General features: G+C 37.7%; 1 protein-coding gene across 5 annotated transcripts in view; it reads left to right on the top strand.

Annotated features, from left to right (window-relative positions):
* LOC119239816 (RNA-binding protein 12B-like) overlaps nucleotides 1-11,668 on the top strand; it is a 290,681-nt gene extending 279,013 nt beyond the window's left edge. Inside the window, exons 1-3 of one of the 5 annotated variants that reach the window (XM_054692113.1) lie at nucleotides 1,268-1,384; nucleotides 5,026-5,077; nucleotides 5,640-11,668. In XM_054692113.1, coding sequence (XP_054548088.1) covers nucleotides 5,668-8,559 — 2,892 coding nt within the window. In that variant the 5' untranslated portion in view covers nucleotides 1,268-1,384; nucleotides 5,026-5,077; nucleotides 5,640-5,667 and the 3' untranslated portion in view covers nucleotides 8,560-11,668. Of the gene's footprint in view, nucleotides 1-1,267; nucleotides 1,385-1,473; nucleotides 1,628-1,851; nucleotides 2,557-5,025; nucleotides 5,078-5,639 lie in introns of those variants that run through there. The other 4 variants (XM_054692114.1, XR_008550610.1, XR_008550611.1 and 1 more) reach the window with 4 other exon arrangements.
* The last annotated feature ends 4,332 nt before the right edge of the window (nucleotides 11,669-16,000 follow it).

The following is a 16,000-nucleotide window of genomic DNA, read 5'->3' as shown; positions in this document are numbered from 1 at the left end:
TTTATTTATGCATACAAGAACTGGGGTACAGGCCAGAGGTGTGTGGGGGGGTGAGTGAGTCACCAGAGACAGAATGGGGAACAGAACAGGCGGAATGACTGAAATACACTGCTGAGGGGAGCAGCACGCGAGACAGGAGAGGTCTGCTGCGCCATGTGGGTATCTCCCTGGCTGGGGATCGAACTCGCGCTGCAGTGGCTGCGGATAGCTTCATAGGTTGTGTCTTAACCTCTTCCACCACCAGGGAGGCCCCATAGGTACTATTATTATACCTATTTTACAGATGTGGAAATGAGGCATAGGGAAAATATTTGCCCAAGCGAGTAAATATTGGCTCCCACCCCAGGAACCAGCTTTTATGACTTGTTAAATAGAATACCTCTCCTCAGTTATATCATTAAATTAATGAAGAGGTATTTTACAGTGAGGGATTCAAATCTCATTTTTCTCTCATCTATAATGTAGTTTTTGCTTTCTTAGTGAACTTTGAATTCATCCATAAATGTATCAAGTAGTTATAAAACATGGTGGGTTGCTTTATTATTTGCAAAAAAAAAAAAAAAAAAAAAAAAATCAAGCCCAAGGTTGTTCATCAGCTATTTCATCGGAGTGATCACAAAACATGCCTGTAGTTGTACTTTTCCCCATCTTCAAGACTGGCTTACGTGCTCTCATATTTCAAAAAACCAGAAGGTGGAGCAATAAATGAATACTGGCACTTCCTCACGAAGTTATTAATGTGTGTAAAGCCGAATAAGCATGCATTTATGAAGGTCCTGGCAGTTGGTATTGTACCTAGGGAACCTGTTGAGGTAATAAACGAACGTTTCTGTGGCTCGTTCAAGAGTTTTTCAGAAGACGCTTACACCAAACAGTAACTGCAGCGCTGAAATGATAACAGAAGCCTCTACTTTTGCAGCTCTTAACGCCTGCAATCGCGAACGTTTGAGCACAGTACCTACCGCAGCTTCCCTACAACGAACCTGCAGACTCGGAACTCTGTTTCTGAAGCTCTCGGTTCCGGGGGGGTGGGGGCGCCCGAGTCGACGAGCACGTGAGCGTGCGCAGAAGCGCTGCACACCCCCCGCCCCCCCGCCCCCCGCCCCGGCCGGGCAGGCGCGCTGACCCGCACCGCCTTTCTTCGCCTGACAACGGGAAGCGAATGCGCGTCGGGGCGCGTGCGCAGACGCGGCCGGCTGCCGGGGCGGTGGGTTACGCCTGGAGAGCGCATGGCAGACAAACTGTACGTCCGTTTGTCCGGAGCCGAGGGGAGAGTGGGCGCCATCTTCTTCTAGGCTCGCTGAGGGCCCTGCCTGCGCTGCGGAGGCTGACGCGACGGAGTGGCCCCCGCCCCCGGCCTTGTGTGTCCGACGCGGCAGCAGCGGTTGTGTGTTTATTGCCAAGTGCGAAGCAGTTACCCTCGGGGCGCCGGGGCCGGGCGCGGGTGGCGGTGGGGCGGCGGGACAGGGAAAGGCGGGGCCGGCGGCCGCGCCAGGAGTTAGCGTAGCTTCTGCCGTTAGGGCCCCCCCTTGCCTTGCCAGGCGCCTCCTCGCTCGCTGTCTCCATGTGCTGCGCTGTGTACGCTTCCCAGTCTTCTTGACAGTGGAGCGCTGCAAGGATTGCATAGGTATTTTTTTTTTTTTCCTTTGCTATGTCATCGTAGCCAGGCGTGGTGGAAGAGCACGGAAGGCCGGGCTCGTTAGCGTTGCGGAGGGCCCGAGTGCTCGGCCGGGTCGGGAGCACCTCGCCCGGGGCGATGTAGGGTGGAATATCTGCCCTTGAGGGACGGCGTAACGGAAGGGCGCGGAGGTTGGGCGGTCCAGGTTAATTTGAAGGCTGCTTTCACTGAAGGTCTGGAGACGGCATCGGATCCCACGTAGCAACTTTGGCCTGGCGCGAAGGAAGGAAGCTCTGAGCCCCGGGAGTATGGACAAAAGCTTTGGGCAATAGAAACGCTATCTTCGGATGCTCCCCGTTTGAGGAGGACGGCTGTTATGGGAAACGCTGTGCCTGTGGATGCGTCTTCATTTGCAGTTCCTGTTGGGGACTACGGCTCTCTGTCGACTAGCCTTTGGTTTTTATTTTAATCATCTACGTTATAAAATGCTAAAAGGCACATCATCATAAAAGATAATTGTGGACCGGGGTAGATTATTTCCTGCAGGATAAACGAATGCGTTTAGGGTCTGTACTTCAGCATAACTTGAGTTTTAGGATATTGTCGCATTTTTCTTAACCTCACTAATTCTGGAAAATGACTTGTTAGTCTCTAGTTAATGATACCTATTTAAATTCATTGGTCTTCCCGTTTTCCGCTTACTCTTGCCTTTGCATAATCTTTACTGAGAATGGTGATCACGTGGGATGAATGGTTGGATAAAATCAAAATTAACGTGAGCTTATCAAGTGCTCAAATAAGCCTGTAAGGACCTACTTCCTTTTATTCGTAGGTTGAAAGACCTAATGGATAACTAAAATCATCAACACAGTCACAAAAATAACTTGCATTCATAAGTAGAAAAAATTTAAGTTCAGAGTACTTTGGGGGTGTTTTGGTGTGTTTTCTGTGTAATGTTCTAGAGTGGATTTTCTGCGGAATTTGCTTAAGGAAATAACAGGGAGCTATAGGAAAGGCAATCATTTTGAGAGCTGGTCTGTTGTGTAGATAGTTTTCAAGGTGTGTTGTAGAAGGATAAAAGAGGATAAAAGGTACATTAAGGTACTTAAGGGCAAAGAAAGTTTAAGCATTGGTTATATTTAACTCACAAATAGAACAATTATTTTAAATTAGTCTGCTTGAATTGGAATTAATGAGATTTGTACTCATGTACTGGTGAGAATTGTACTACTTAAACATTGCTTTTAAATGTGGTGGCTAGAGAGGATAACTTATTAGAGAGTCTTAGAATTTGACATAAAATTATTCCTTGACACAGTTCAAGGATACATTTATGTAGATACATTTATGTCCACTGGTCAAATTCCTTCTACATATGTTAAAAAATGTGTAGTAGAGGCAAATGAAGGGTGGCTTACACTGCTTTCTAAAAACACATTAAAAGCCAAAAAGGAGCAAAGCAGTTTGCATAGGAAGAGAGCCCTGGAATTTAAATATGAATAATTATTTCAGAAGGCATTAATAGTTTTTATTACAGTATAGCTGGGGATATTGGTTTGTTGAAGGAACTAGGCTTATACTGAGATTCAAAATTTTTTTTGGTATTTTTTTTAATAGACATTCTTTTAGAACTTCTTTTTGAACAAAATGTACAAAAGGTAAAGAAATTTCCCTTATACCCCAACTTCCATATATGTATCCTGAAAAAATTTTAGTAGTAAACCTCACTAATATTTTTGTTATAAACATAGCATTAATAATAATGCAGATGTGGAATATGCCAAATAATTTATAGATATTAGTTTGTAGTTTGCTATTTTAGTTTGTAGTTTAAAAATTATAATTTATGAGCCTTTTTCAAAGGAAAATAAATCTCGCTGACCTCAAAAGATTATGTGGAGGAGTGTTATGTCTAAGTACTGAGTTGAAACATTTATTTACACATGAACATAAAACTTATAATTATTAATTTAGCAGATCAATTATATGGTAAGACTACATTAATATTATTTTGGATATCTCTGAAAGTGGTAGATGTAAGTTTCTTAAATATTAAGTTGAGATTTTTCAATAGTTAACACGATCATCACCAAATATTCCAATTTAATATATTTTTTCTTTTCTACATTATCACTTGTGTTTCCTCAGTAGAATATAGACAGTTGTTTGAGATGGATTAAAGTTAGTGACATTAAACTTTTGTATTTGAACATTTTTTGTTTGGCTTGAGATAGTTTAATAGTAATTTTTAGGAGTTTATGATAAAATCATGAGTAGTAGTAGCTGAGATTTTTGAATTTTGGGTTATTTTGGTGTTTATTTGCCTTACCTATAATGGATTCAGCAAATTTTGGTTTGATGTGTGGAAGTGTGAGCTGTATAGATAGAACATAAAGTTATATCCAAATGATAGCGATGGCTTGGATTTATTTTTTTTTTAAATAGAAGCATGTTTATTTATTTATTTATTTATTTGTTTGTTTGTTTGTTTGTTTATACATGCACTGGGTACAGTCAGAAGCGCAGGAGGGTGAGAGAACTCACCAGAGCCAGAGCGGGGAGCAGAGCAGGCAGAAGGACCGAAGGACACTGCTGAGGGGAGCAGCGGGCGGCAGGAGAGGTCTGCGCGCCATGTGGGACCCTCCTCCGGTGGCGAGCTGCGGGGATCGAACCGGCGCTGCAGAGGCTGCGGGCAGCTTCGCAACCCAGCGCTCAACCGCTGTGCCACCGGGGAGGCCCGATGGCTTGGATTTACTACTTTAAAAATTGGTTTTTGAATTTGAAGCATTAGAGTTTTGTTTAATTGTAGCATTTCAGTGGTTGCCTTACTTTGATTTTGTCCTGTGCTTGAATAGGAAAGGAGACTGGCAAGTGAGTTATTGCAGGATAAACAAATGCATAAAAGATGTTTAGTCTTTTCACTGGTGGAAGTGATAGGATTTTGGCAATTTTTGATGCTTTCAAATTATGATTTTACTTTTAAAAGATTTTTAAAGTAGATATAACATTTGCATATAGTGGAATACATAGACCTTAAGGATAGAATTCATTCAGCCTTGATAAAATTTATACACTTATGTAACCTCTCCTCCAGTCAAAATATTTAACATTTCCATCACCCCTTTCCTCATAACACTTCCAATCAAGGAATTACAATTTTAGGTAGGTTTTTTCCTTTTTAAAAACAATTTGCAGATGTCTGCTTGGAATATGTGCCTCTTTCTTGCTGAAGGTTGATTAATTTCCCTTGGAACAAAGAAGACTATTTGTAATGCCCATAGTTGTGATTTCTTTCTTATCTTGCCTCACTTTTAATAGGTAATTCTGAAGTGAATATCATAATCTGGCGTTGTTTAAGCTCAATTACAGAGTCCAAGGATTAATTATATTTCATTTTCTTTCCACAGTTAAGTTGCTTTTACAGAATTAACAGGTCTCCAAGAAATTAAAAAAAAAAAGGTAAGATATCCAGAGCTTAAGGCTTTTCACAGAGACTTGAAAAAAAAAATGTAAAGTAGAATAGTGCATCTAGGTACACATGGATTCTGAACTCTTATGTCTGGTCAGTGATTCATTAGTGGGAGGCAGTTTATTTTGAGCAGAAATTATATACTGACCGTAGATGGCTTTTCTGAATTTGTAAAATTTATTGTGGTTGGTAAAATTCTTTAATACACAAAGCTTTCTTTAAGTTTCAATAGAAGATATGTTTCTAAGTGAGTCTGAAAATAGTTTGGTCTTGTTGTGAAGCAGCACTTGGCAGACTTATAAAGATTTGCTATTTTCGATGCTCATACTGTACGGAATAGGTGATATGAAATGTTTCTTCAAAGTAGTTGGTTTATTTGTATATTTAGAATGGGAATTTTTTTAAAAAGAATTTTTAAGTCAGTTATTTGTGAGCTTATATCTTGCTTTCATTTATAAAAGCTGAAGGTAGGAATCAAGTAATTTAAGCTAAGTTTGGGATAAGGTACTTCAAAAATAAGACTTGCTATTATGTGTACCTTTTTGTCTACAGGTCATTATTGCTGTGGTTTGAGCTCAGCATGGCTGTAGTCATCCGTTTACTGGGGCTTCCTTTTATTGCGGGGCCTGTGGATATTCGCCACTTCTTCACGGGATTGACTATTCCTGATGGAGGAGTGCATATAATTGGAGGGGAAAGAGGGGAGGCTTTTATTATTTTTGCAACAGATGAAGATGCAAGACGTGCCATAAGTCGTTCAGGAAGGTTTATCAAGGATTCATCTATAGAACTCTTTCTTAGTAGTAAGGCAGAAATGCAGAAGACTATAGAAATGAAAAGAACTGATCGCATAGGAAGAAAGCGACCAGGATCTGGGGCATCAGGGGCTGGCAGCTTATCTAATTTTGTTGAGGATATTAAGAAAGAAACAAGTAATTCTGGATATGACTCTTCAGTTAATCAAGATGATGGGTTTCATACCAATGGTACAGGACATGGTGATTTAAGGCCAAGAAAGACACGGCCATTGAAGGCTGAGAATCCTTATTTGTTCCTACGAGGTTTGCCTTACTTAGTAAATGAAGATGATGTACGTGTCTTTTTCTCTGGTTTGTGTGTGGATGGAGTAATTTTCTTAAAACATCATGATGGCCGAAATAATGGTGATGCCATAGTAAAATTTGCTTCGTGTATTGATGCTTCAGGAGGTCTTAAATGTCATAGAAGTTTTATGGGTTCAAGATTCATAGAAGTAATGCAAGGCTCAGAACAACAGTGGATTGAGTTTGGTGGTAATGCAATTAAGGAGGGTGACATTCCTATGAGAAGTGAAGACCATTCTCCACCAAGAGGCGTTAATGATAGGCATTTTGGAAAACAGTCATGTTCAAAATCTCCCAGAAGAACACGTTCTCGTTCTCCTTTTGGATTTTATGTTCACTTAAAAAATCTGTCCCTAGGTATTAACAAAAGAGATTTAAAAAATTTCTTTAGAGATACTGATCTGTCCAGTGAACAGATTAAGTTTTTATATAAAGATGAAAGAAGAACAAGATATGCCTTTGTGATGTTCAAGACGCAAAAAGACTATAACACAGCTCTGGGTTTACATAAGACTGTTTTACAGTATCGCCCAGTTCATATTGATCCAGTTTCTAGAAAACAAGTGCTGAAGCTCATTGCATGTTATGAAAAGAAAAGACCACCATCAATAGGGAAAGAGAGGCTTGGACATGTTTCTCAAAAATATTCTCAAGAAGGCCACTCTGGCCAGAAGCTGTGCATCTATATAAGAAATTTCCCATTCGATGTTACAAAAATTGAAGTGCAGAAGTTCTTTGCAGACTTTTCGCTTGCTGAGGATGACATTTACCTGCTTTATGATGACAAAGGAGTTGGTCTGGGTGAAGCACTGGTGAAATTCAGGACAGAAGAACAGGCCATGAAAGCTGAACGGTTAAACCGACGAAGATTCTTGGGGACAGAGGTATTACTGAGACTTATATCTGAGGCACAAATGCAGGAGTTTGGTGTAAATTTTCCATTGATGTCCAGTGAGAGGATGCAGGGTCATTCGCAGTCATGTGATAGAGAGGACCATTTTCATTCATTTGACTCAAATGATCCACCAGTACACCCAGTTGGCCTTTCTGAAAACTTGAGGCATCAGCAAGAGGACTTGAGACACCTGGATAATTTCAAGCACCCTCAGTCAGACAGGCGCCCTCCAGAAGACTTTAGACATTCCCCAGAGGACTTTAGGTGCCCCTGGGAGGAGGACTTCAGGCGCCCTCGGGAGGAGGACTTCAGGCGCCCTCGAGAGGAGGACTTCAGGCGCCCTCGAGAGGAGGACTTCAGGCACTCTTGGGAAGAGGACTTCAGGTACTCACCGGAGGAGGACTTCAGGTACTCACCGGAGGAGGACTTCAGGCACCCTCGGGAGGAGGGCTGGAGGCGACCACCTGAGGAGGATTTCAGACGGCCTTCCAAGGAGGACTTCAGGCGACACCTGGAGGATTGGAGGCGGCCTGCCGAGGGAGACTTTAGGCGGCTACCTGAGGAAGATTGGAGGCGGCCTTTTGAGGAGGACTTCCGGCGTCTTCCGCAGGGGGAATGGAGGAGACCACCTGAGGAAGACTTCAGGCGGCCCCCTGAGGAAGACTTAAGGCGTTCCCCCGGGGAGGACTTCAGGCGGCCGGCCCAGGAACACTTCAGGCGCCCACCCCCAGAACACTTCAGGAGGCCGCCCCCGGAGCACTTCCGGCGACCTCCCCAAGAGCACTTCCGGCGGCCATTCCCAGAGCATTTTAGGCGACCTCCTCAGGAGCATTTCAGGAGGCCACCACAGGAACATTTCAGGCGACCCCGAGAGGAAGATTTCAGGCACCCACCAGATGAAGATTTCAGGGGTCCTCCTGATGAAGATTTTAGGCACCCTCCTGATGAGGACTTCAGGAGCCCCCAGGAGGAAGATTTTAGATGCCACTCTGATGAGGACTTCAGGAGGCTCCCTGAGGAAGACCTCAGGGAAACTTCAGAGGAAGACCCTAGACTTCCTGACAGTCTTAGACCCCCTGGAGAGTTTCGGAGCCCACCTGATGATTTTAGAAGTCATCGACCCGTTGTGAATTTTGGTCACCCAGAAGGTGGCAAGTTTGATTTTGGAAAGCGTAATATGGGAAGTTTTCCTGAGGGGAGATTTATGCCTGATCCAAAATTAAATAGTTCAAGTAGAGTAACTCCTATTAAGATAATGAATCTTCCATTTAAAGCTAATGTTAATGAAATTCTAGACTTTTTCCATGGTTATAGAATCATACCTGATTCTATTTCAATACAGTATAATGACCAAGGATTACCTACAGGGGAAGCCATTGTTGCTATGATAAACTATAATGAAGCTATGGCTGCTATTAAAGATCTAAATGATAGGCCAGTTGGCCCTCGCAAAGTTAAGTTAATTTTGCTCTAGAGAGCATTTCTAAGTTCAAAATTAACCTCCTCACACAGTATTGATGCAGTAAAATGCATTTGTTATTAAAAGGTGTTTTTTTTTAATTAAATGAAGAAACGATTTTATTTTGATCTGTGAGTAGAACAAATGTAAATATTATGTGAATCTGTTTTCTTTTGCCTGCAAATTGCCGTTCACCTTTTCTAATTTAAAATTATATATATATTTTTCCCTGCGGGTGGGGGAGAGAATTCCCTGAGTTCATTAATTTTTGTTGATGCCTCAAGACTTGTGTAAAGTAGAGTTGTATTTGGGGAGGATGAATTTTATATTTGCTTTTGTTTCCATTTGTCGTTTACATCTTTTACTCAAACTATATAAGGAAAATGGTCAGTGACTATTGTTCAGGTTTAGCATTTTTATTGATATTGGCTGCAAATTAATGCCCTCTTCCTTGTCTTGAAATATTACTGTGTTAAGCCTCCTGTTAACTATATATAGTTCAAAATGGACAGACTGTGAACTTAAAAGTTTACGTATGTAAAAAGCTGAGGAGATTCTTAAAGTTTCCATGTTCATAACTTTGCGAAGTTTTATAAAAATAAAAAAGATTGCAACTGAATAGACCAACTAAGTAACTGTACTTGTATTTATATAAAAAGAAAAAAGAATTGCAGCTTCTTTTATGAAGATTTTCAACAACTACATAAAAACAATATTTATGATAGATGGGACCAAATATCCTATAATAATAGTGTAGAGTGTTGTATATACTTCCATGGTTTCCTCAACATCTCATCAACCAAATTTGTAAGATTAACTTAAACTACTTAAGTCAAAGATAAGGATGTAATTATAGGTACGAGGACACTTAAAGGCTTGTGCTGGGAAGAATGTGACAGATGGATATAGTTTATATAGCTAGGAATGATTCACTGATAATTCATATAACGTATATTTTTAATTAGAACAATTTTTAAAATTTTGAAACTTTGTACCCATTTAGTTTTTTTTTAAACCCAGTAACTAAATATGATGCTTATGTTGTTGAATTTTGACTTCTTTGCTTCAACATTTAATGTAGACATTTTGTAAATACTGGATTTAATTTTCTGTATCCCTAATGATAATATGGTTAACATTTACTGGGCACTTAACTACATGCCAGAACAGTAATGAGCACTTTACATGCATAATCTCAATCTTGATTCCCCAGGCAGGATAGAGTATTCTTTACCTTTGTTTCACAAATGAGATAATGAAGTTTACATTGGTTAAGTGATTTGCATAAAGACATTGTTTAGTAAATTAGACTAAACAATGGTTTAGACCATTGACTTCATGTTCCTGATTTTGTTTAAAGTGTCACATTAATTTTAGTAAGAACCATGCTAAAAATATTTTTAAGAATGATACCTTCTTACCTCCACTGTTTTAAAAGTAGCATTAAAAAAGATAAATTTACCATGCTGTAGCATTGTTAGTGAAAGACAAAGTAACTTTAAAAGTTTTTATATATCCAGGTTTCTCTTGCATACTAACATTTTGTGTGTGTGTGTATACATAGATATATACTTCTAGTTGAAAATTGTTTATTAAACATGATTTGACTGGTATTTTATAGTTTACTTAAAACACAGTTAATTTTTCTCAATGCTGTTATCCAGAAATTTCCCAAAATGAACATATAGGCATAAAATTTGAATTTATATATGGTAGTTTAGTCATTTGATAATAGGATTTTTCAGAAGTAGGATACTTTGTCAGTACTTAGTCAGTTAGTACTATAAATATTTTGGATTGTTTTCAGTGATTTAAAGAAGCCTAGGAGAAGTCAACCAAAGTTTCTGTGTTTTAATAACATATACTGCTTCCTAGTATAATGAATAAACTGGTAAATTTGGTTCAAAAAGGCACTTTAATAAGCTTACAAATAACTGGGGAAATGATTAAATGTTCAAACCAGCAAAATGAACAAATAGGAGTAAATATTCTAAATGCCTAATGATTATATAGATGGTTCATTTGATCAGCCCCTTTAAGGGATATATAGAAGACTTAATGAATTCTTTTCAAATATCAAGCTGATACATATGCTCAAACTAAGCTGGTGTGGGATGATGGTAGATAAAAGACCAACAATAGTAAACACTGGCTTTGTATTTTGGTTTCAAAATGGATGGGTTGACAGGAATATTTTCGTAATCTGTTTAAGATACTTCTTAATTAACTTTTTAAAATCGCTTATATAGGAAGTAGGGTTCTGCTGATGGGAGCCTTTTTTCACATCTTCCAACTTTGTCTTCAGTATAATGTTGATAACTAAAATTGGCCATGGTAGGAGTATTTTACACCACGTAAATTGGCAACTGCAGTGCATTGGGGCATTTTCCACCCGAGAGAACCAGTTTGCCAGCACACTGTCAATTTCAAATACGTAAGAGAATATTGTATTAGATGCTTATATACCCAGCTTTAATAATTATCATTTCATAGCTAGTTTGGCTTCCTACTCCCAGATATATTAGGTATACCAGGGGTATATTGGGTATCTTAATTCCCAGTGGCATTTTAATTATCTTAGAGACAAACTTTTTATCTAGAAGTTACCTGAAAAGCATAGATCATGCTTAAAAAATAATTCTATAACCAAGAGATAGGTAAGACTCATTGTATTAGGAGTGCTCTTTTATCCCTTACTGAGAAGGTTGTTAAGAACAATGGCTTTTTTCCCATCTATGCCTATAAAGCAGTGACCCCATCTTTGTATTAAACGTAAGCTGTCATTGAGCTGCATTACATGGTTTATATTTGTGGTCCGTAATTACATATGAATTGACTCACTTTTTTCTCAATAATCCTAAGTATTTTAGAGATTAGAAATGGAGATGTATAGGCTAAATGACAGGTCAGATTGGTTGCTTTTTTACAAGGAAACTAAGTTTTTACATTTTTAATTGTTTACATCTTAAATGGTTATGTAAGTACCCATGTTTAGCCTTGATTTTTTTTTCCTCTGGACTTAACAGTGAAAAAAAATGTGGCTTTTTAAGAAAGTTTGGCAGCCTACATCTGGTCTACAAGAAACTTATGTTTACATTGTTAAAAGTATTATCATGGATAGTATTCTTTTGTGTTTAGAATATTTCTCTGAGGTTGGCAGAGCATATATTTTATGTCAGAATTATTTGCTGTTTGCTTTACATCTCAGGCACTGTTTTAACTTTACAAATCGGGCAACAGGTGCTCAAAAGGAGTGAATTGCTATAAACAGCAAAAGAAACACCAATATCAAATTTAAATATTGAGAAGATGAAAATGCAATATCAATTTTCTAAGAGTATCCATATTTAGGGTGTTAAGAGTACTGAAATAATCTTATGTCTGTTCTCAGGAAGGAGTGCTTTGTTAAGATCAGAATGATGAGTGACAGTCAAAAAAGCTTTCTAGAAAGTCTTTATTTTTCTGATATAATTGCTTTTTGTGGTTATCCCAAAAAAATTTTATAAATTTCATTATTTTTATATGCCTGACTGGAATCCATGAAACAAAAGTATCAGATATAATGAAATCAGATACTACAATGAATTTTTTTATATTTTCAGGAATAAAAAGTGACTGTATACTCTTAACAGGGGTGACAGTTAAAATTTTTCATGAATTTTTAATGATTTATGGTTTTCCATTTCCATGTTTTCTTATATTCCATCAAATTAAAACTTTCCAGGAATTGTAGAACCATTTAGCATGGTAGCATTTTAAAACCATAACTAGGCAGAATGTGGCTTTTTTGAATCTAAAATGTACGCTCTTTGTATATTTATGAAACTGATATCCTAGTGTCCCATTACCATAAAGAATGATTATTATGCTTTTTTGCAAAGTAAATTTCTATATACTAATGGTAAAATTTCAGGGTTTCGTAAAAGTGGAAAAATTAAAAAAGGTAAGATGTCTTTTGCTTAAAGCTTTTACAGAATTAAATTTGTATTTAATCAAAAGGACTCTCTAGAATCCTTTTCTGGTGATAAAAGCAGGGTATTTTAACTTAAAGGAAGTGGAATTACAAGATTTTGGGTTGTTTGTCACCTACTACTTCAAGTAAATACAGTGCATTGGTATGAAATACTTTTGAAATAGTTAAAAAAAATGGAACACTACAGAACCACATACTACTAGGTAGGATACTGAAATGAATGACTGGAAAAACTTGTGTAGTATTTTTTAAAACCTTCATTTTTGGTCAGCATGAATTTCCTTTAATTATTTTTCCATTTCCAGTAGAAATTTAATGTATCAAGTCAGTATAAAGTTTTATAATTTAGTAATCCTGAATTCCAAGTCATTCAAGATGAAAATGGAAATATAAGTTTATGTAAGAAAATCAGTTTTCTTCTGTAACGTCTAAGTCGTCTTCATCATCTTCATCATCATCTGCTTGTTGATCCTTTCTTAGTCGACAAGTGGATACCTATTAAAAGTTAACACATTAAAAAATACTTGAAAATATTTTTACATGCTTTGTATCTACTTGTATGCTGTTATAGGAAAAAACAGAACAAATATTTCAGAAAAATGTCCATATGTAACAATTTTTAGTAATGTAAAATTCCCTATGAATTATTGTATTTAAGGTTGAAAACAACCACAAAGTTTTTCATTCATCATGTTATTTTTTGAATAAAAATTTGAAATTAACCATTTGATTCTAGTTGAATACCAGTATTTCAAGAACATAAAAGACTTTCAGTACAAAGTATAGTTTCAGTTTATGATTAGTGTGAAAAATGGCCTAACTTAAATAACTGTCACAAAAAAACAGGTATTTGAGAATCATCAAAGCAATGGCAAAAATAAAATATTTCAACTTGTGCAGCTGTAATACTAAACTTTAAAACTAGTATGATTTAAATGGAATGAGTTAAGAAATTTAGGCTTTAGGTTGTGATATTTATCGCTTGGCTCACCTTGCCTCCATACCTTTTTGAGGGTGAATTATAACTCCAGGGGACATTTGGCAATGCCTGAAGACAGTTTTGATTGTCACAACTGGGCATGTGTGCTAGTGACATCTTTTGGGTAGAGGCTAGACATTTGTGCAACATCTATACAACGCACAAGACAGAACAGTACTTACCCTCCTTTGTCAGGTTATCTGGCCCAAAGTCAATAGTGTTGAGGTTGAGAAACCCTGGGATAATGCCTAAAGTGCTACAAAGATGTTAACTAACTTAGGGTAACATTCTAAATAGTCAAAACTTTGTACTATGATAGTAGTTTGGGATTTATGTGTTAGGAACTTACTGCTGGAATAATAAAAATTTGGTTGAGGGGAGAGATGTATAAATACAAAGCAGTAAATAAATGGCTAGAGGATAACCAAAATAGGTGTTGGGTCAGTTTTACCTCAAAGTTGTATTTTGAAAATATTTGGCTCAAGTTTTAATTCTGATGGCTAGATGAAAGGACACACCTCTCTAGATCAGGAGGAATTGGCCTCCTGTTTATTTATTTATTTATTTGTTTGTTTGTTTTGTTTGTACATGCACTGGGTACAGTCAGAAGTGCGGAAGGGTGAGAGAATTCACCAGAGCCAGAGCAGGGAGCAGAGCAGGCAGAAGGGCCGAAGTACACTGCTGAGGGGAGCAGCGGGCGGCAGGAAAAGTCTGCGCGCCATGTGGGACCCTCCTCCAGTGGCCGGGGAGCAGCCGGGGATCGAACCGGCGTTGCAGAGGCTGCGGGCAGCTTCGTAACCCTGCGCTCAACCGCTGCGCCACCAGGGAGGCCCTGGCCTCCTGTTTTTATAAAGCTTTCTTATAACAGCCGTACTGACTTGTTAATATATTTATTACTACTCTTAGACCACAAAGCTGGTGTTTTCTCTGACTATAGGAAAAGGTTGTTGACCCCTCATTCTGCATACCAGGTAACTCAAGGCTTTTGGATGTAGAGTGAAAAAACAGGGTCATTATCTAAAGTTCTTGATTTATGAAAATATTCAGCATAAACTCGCCTTAGGTATAATTTCCAATAACTCTTAATAGTGGGATTAAACCCTAAGTAGTTTGACTTCATAATCTGTGTTCTTCATGTTATACTAGAGAATAAATATAGATTAGCATTCTTCTATCCTTTCCAACCTCTGTTCCCAAGTACTCTGCTTTAATGTGTATTATAGAAAGTGGTATAAAAAATTACAGATGCATCTAGTGCAACCTGTCAAAGAAGGTAAGAAGAGGGTAAATTAAAGAGGTCATATGATAGAAAGGAAATGAACAATTCCAAAGGAGCAGCTCATACTCCTTAGATGTTTGGTTTCTAGCTCACCTGTCCTGTTCCAGATACACACTTAGCTGACAGTGATCTCTGAAGAGGTGACTTAGAATTTGCTCTTACAATATCTAAACGAGATGAATAATCTGGTGGATACAGTGAATTTCGGAATACCTGTTGCAAGGATAAAACATCAAGTATATACTAAGCAGTCAAAAAGTAGAAAGTCATGTTCAGTTCACGTCTATTAACACTCTTAAAACACCCCCATAAATAAAACTTCAGTTATAAATTTGAAACAATTAAAAGGTCTTAGTTTAAAAGAGCAAAGTTAAAATATTCTATTTGAACCATGTAAGATGAAGATGGGTCCTGAAACAATCACTTGAGAGGTTTTGCTGGGGAAATACGAAAATTCTTACCTTCAAAGGGAAAGTAGGTCAATACGGAGGCTTTAAATGATACCTTTGATTATTTCTGTTCTGCCTATCCTCAAATTTTACCAATTTAACTGCACTGAAGGACTTTTATACACTATCACATAATAAATTAGAATCACTATAATTTATGGATTCTAATCTCAGGGATCTGGAATACTATTACTTGTCAGTTCTTTTTCCTTAAAGTAGTAGTGTCAAAAATCACCAGTCATCTTTGTCTTCACTGACATTGTCCTGAAACAACATTTCCATAAATGATATTTTTAAACTCTTCATGTTCTGGGGATACTATTTATACTCACAGCTCTGTTCTGCTTTTTAACATCTTAAATATTTTTATTTTTTTTATTATTTTTTAATCTCAGCAAAAATCCCAGAAATTTTTAATAGAAATATTTAGGCAATTCCAAAATAACATCTTAAATATTTTTAAAGGGTTTTACTTGAACCTATTTTTATAAATTTCTCTGAAAGATCTTATCACAGTGTTTAATGGTCATTCTTCAAACAGTTCTCTATACTCTTGTGATAGTCATTTATGGTCCCAACTATCTTTTGTTTTCCTAGACCTAGTGACTATATTAGATTGACCCTTACAATGTAAGGCCTCCCCATACACATAGTAGATCAAGCCAGAAGCCTGGGTATTCTCCCTAACTTTCTCACCTGATGTATGTCTATTTTAATTTACACATCTCTATTTGTAGCTTATTTAGAATTTCCTTAATAAAGATCAAAACACAATG

This window comes from Talpa occidentalis, unplaced genomic scaffold (genome assembly GCF_014898055.3).
Source record: "Talpa occidentalis isolate TD23 unplaced genomic scaffold, MPIMG_talOcc4v2.1, whole genome shotgun sequence".
NCBI lineage: Eukaryota > Metazoa > Chordata > Mammalia > Eulipotyphla > Talpidae > Talpa > Talpa occidentalis.
Note: the sequence above shows the minus strand (reverse complement) of the source record. Positions and strands in the feature narration are given on the sequence as shown.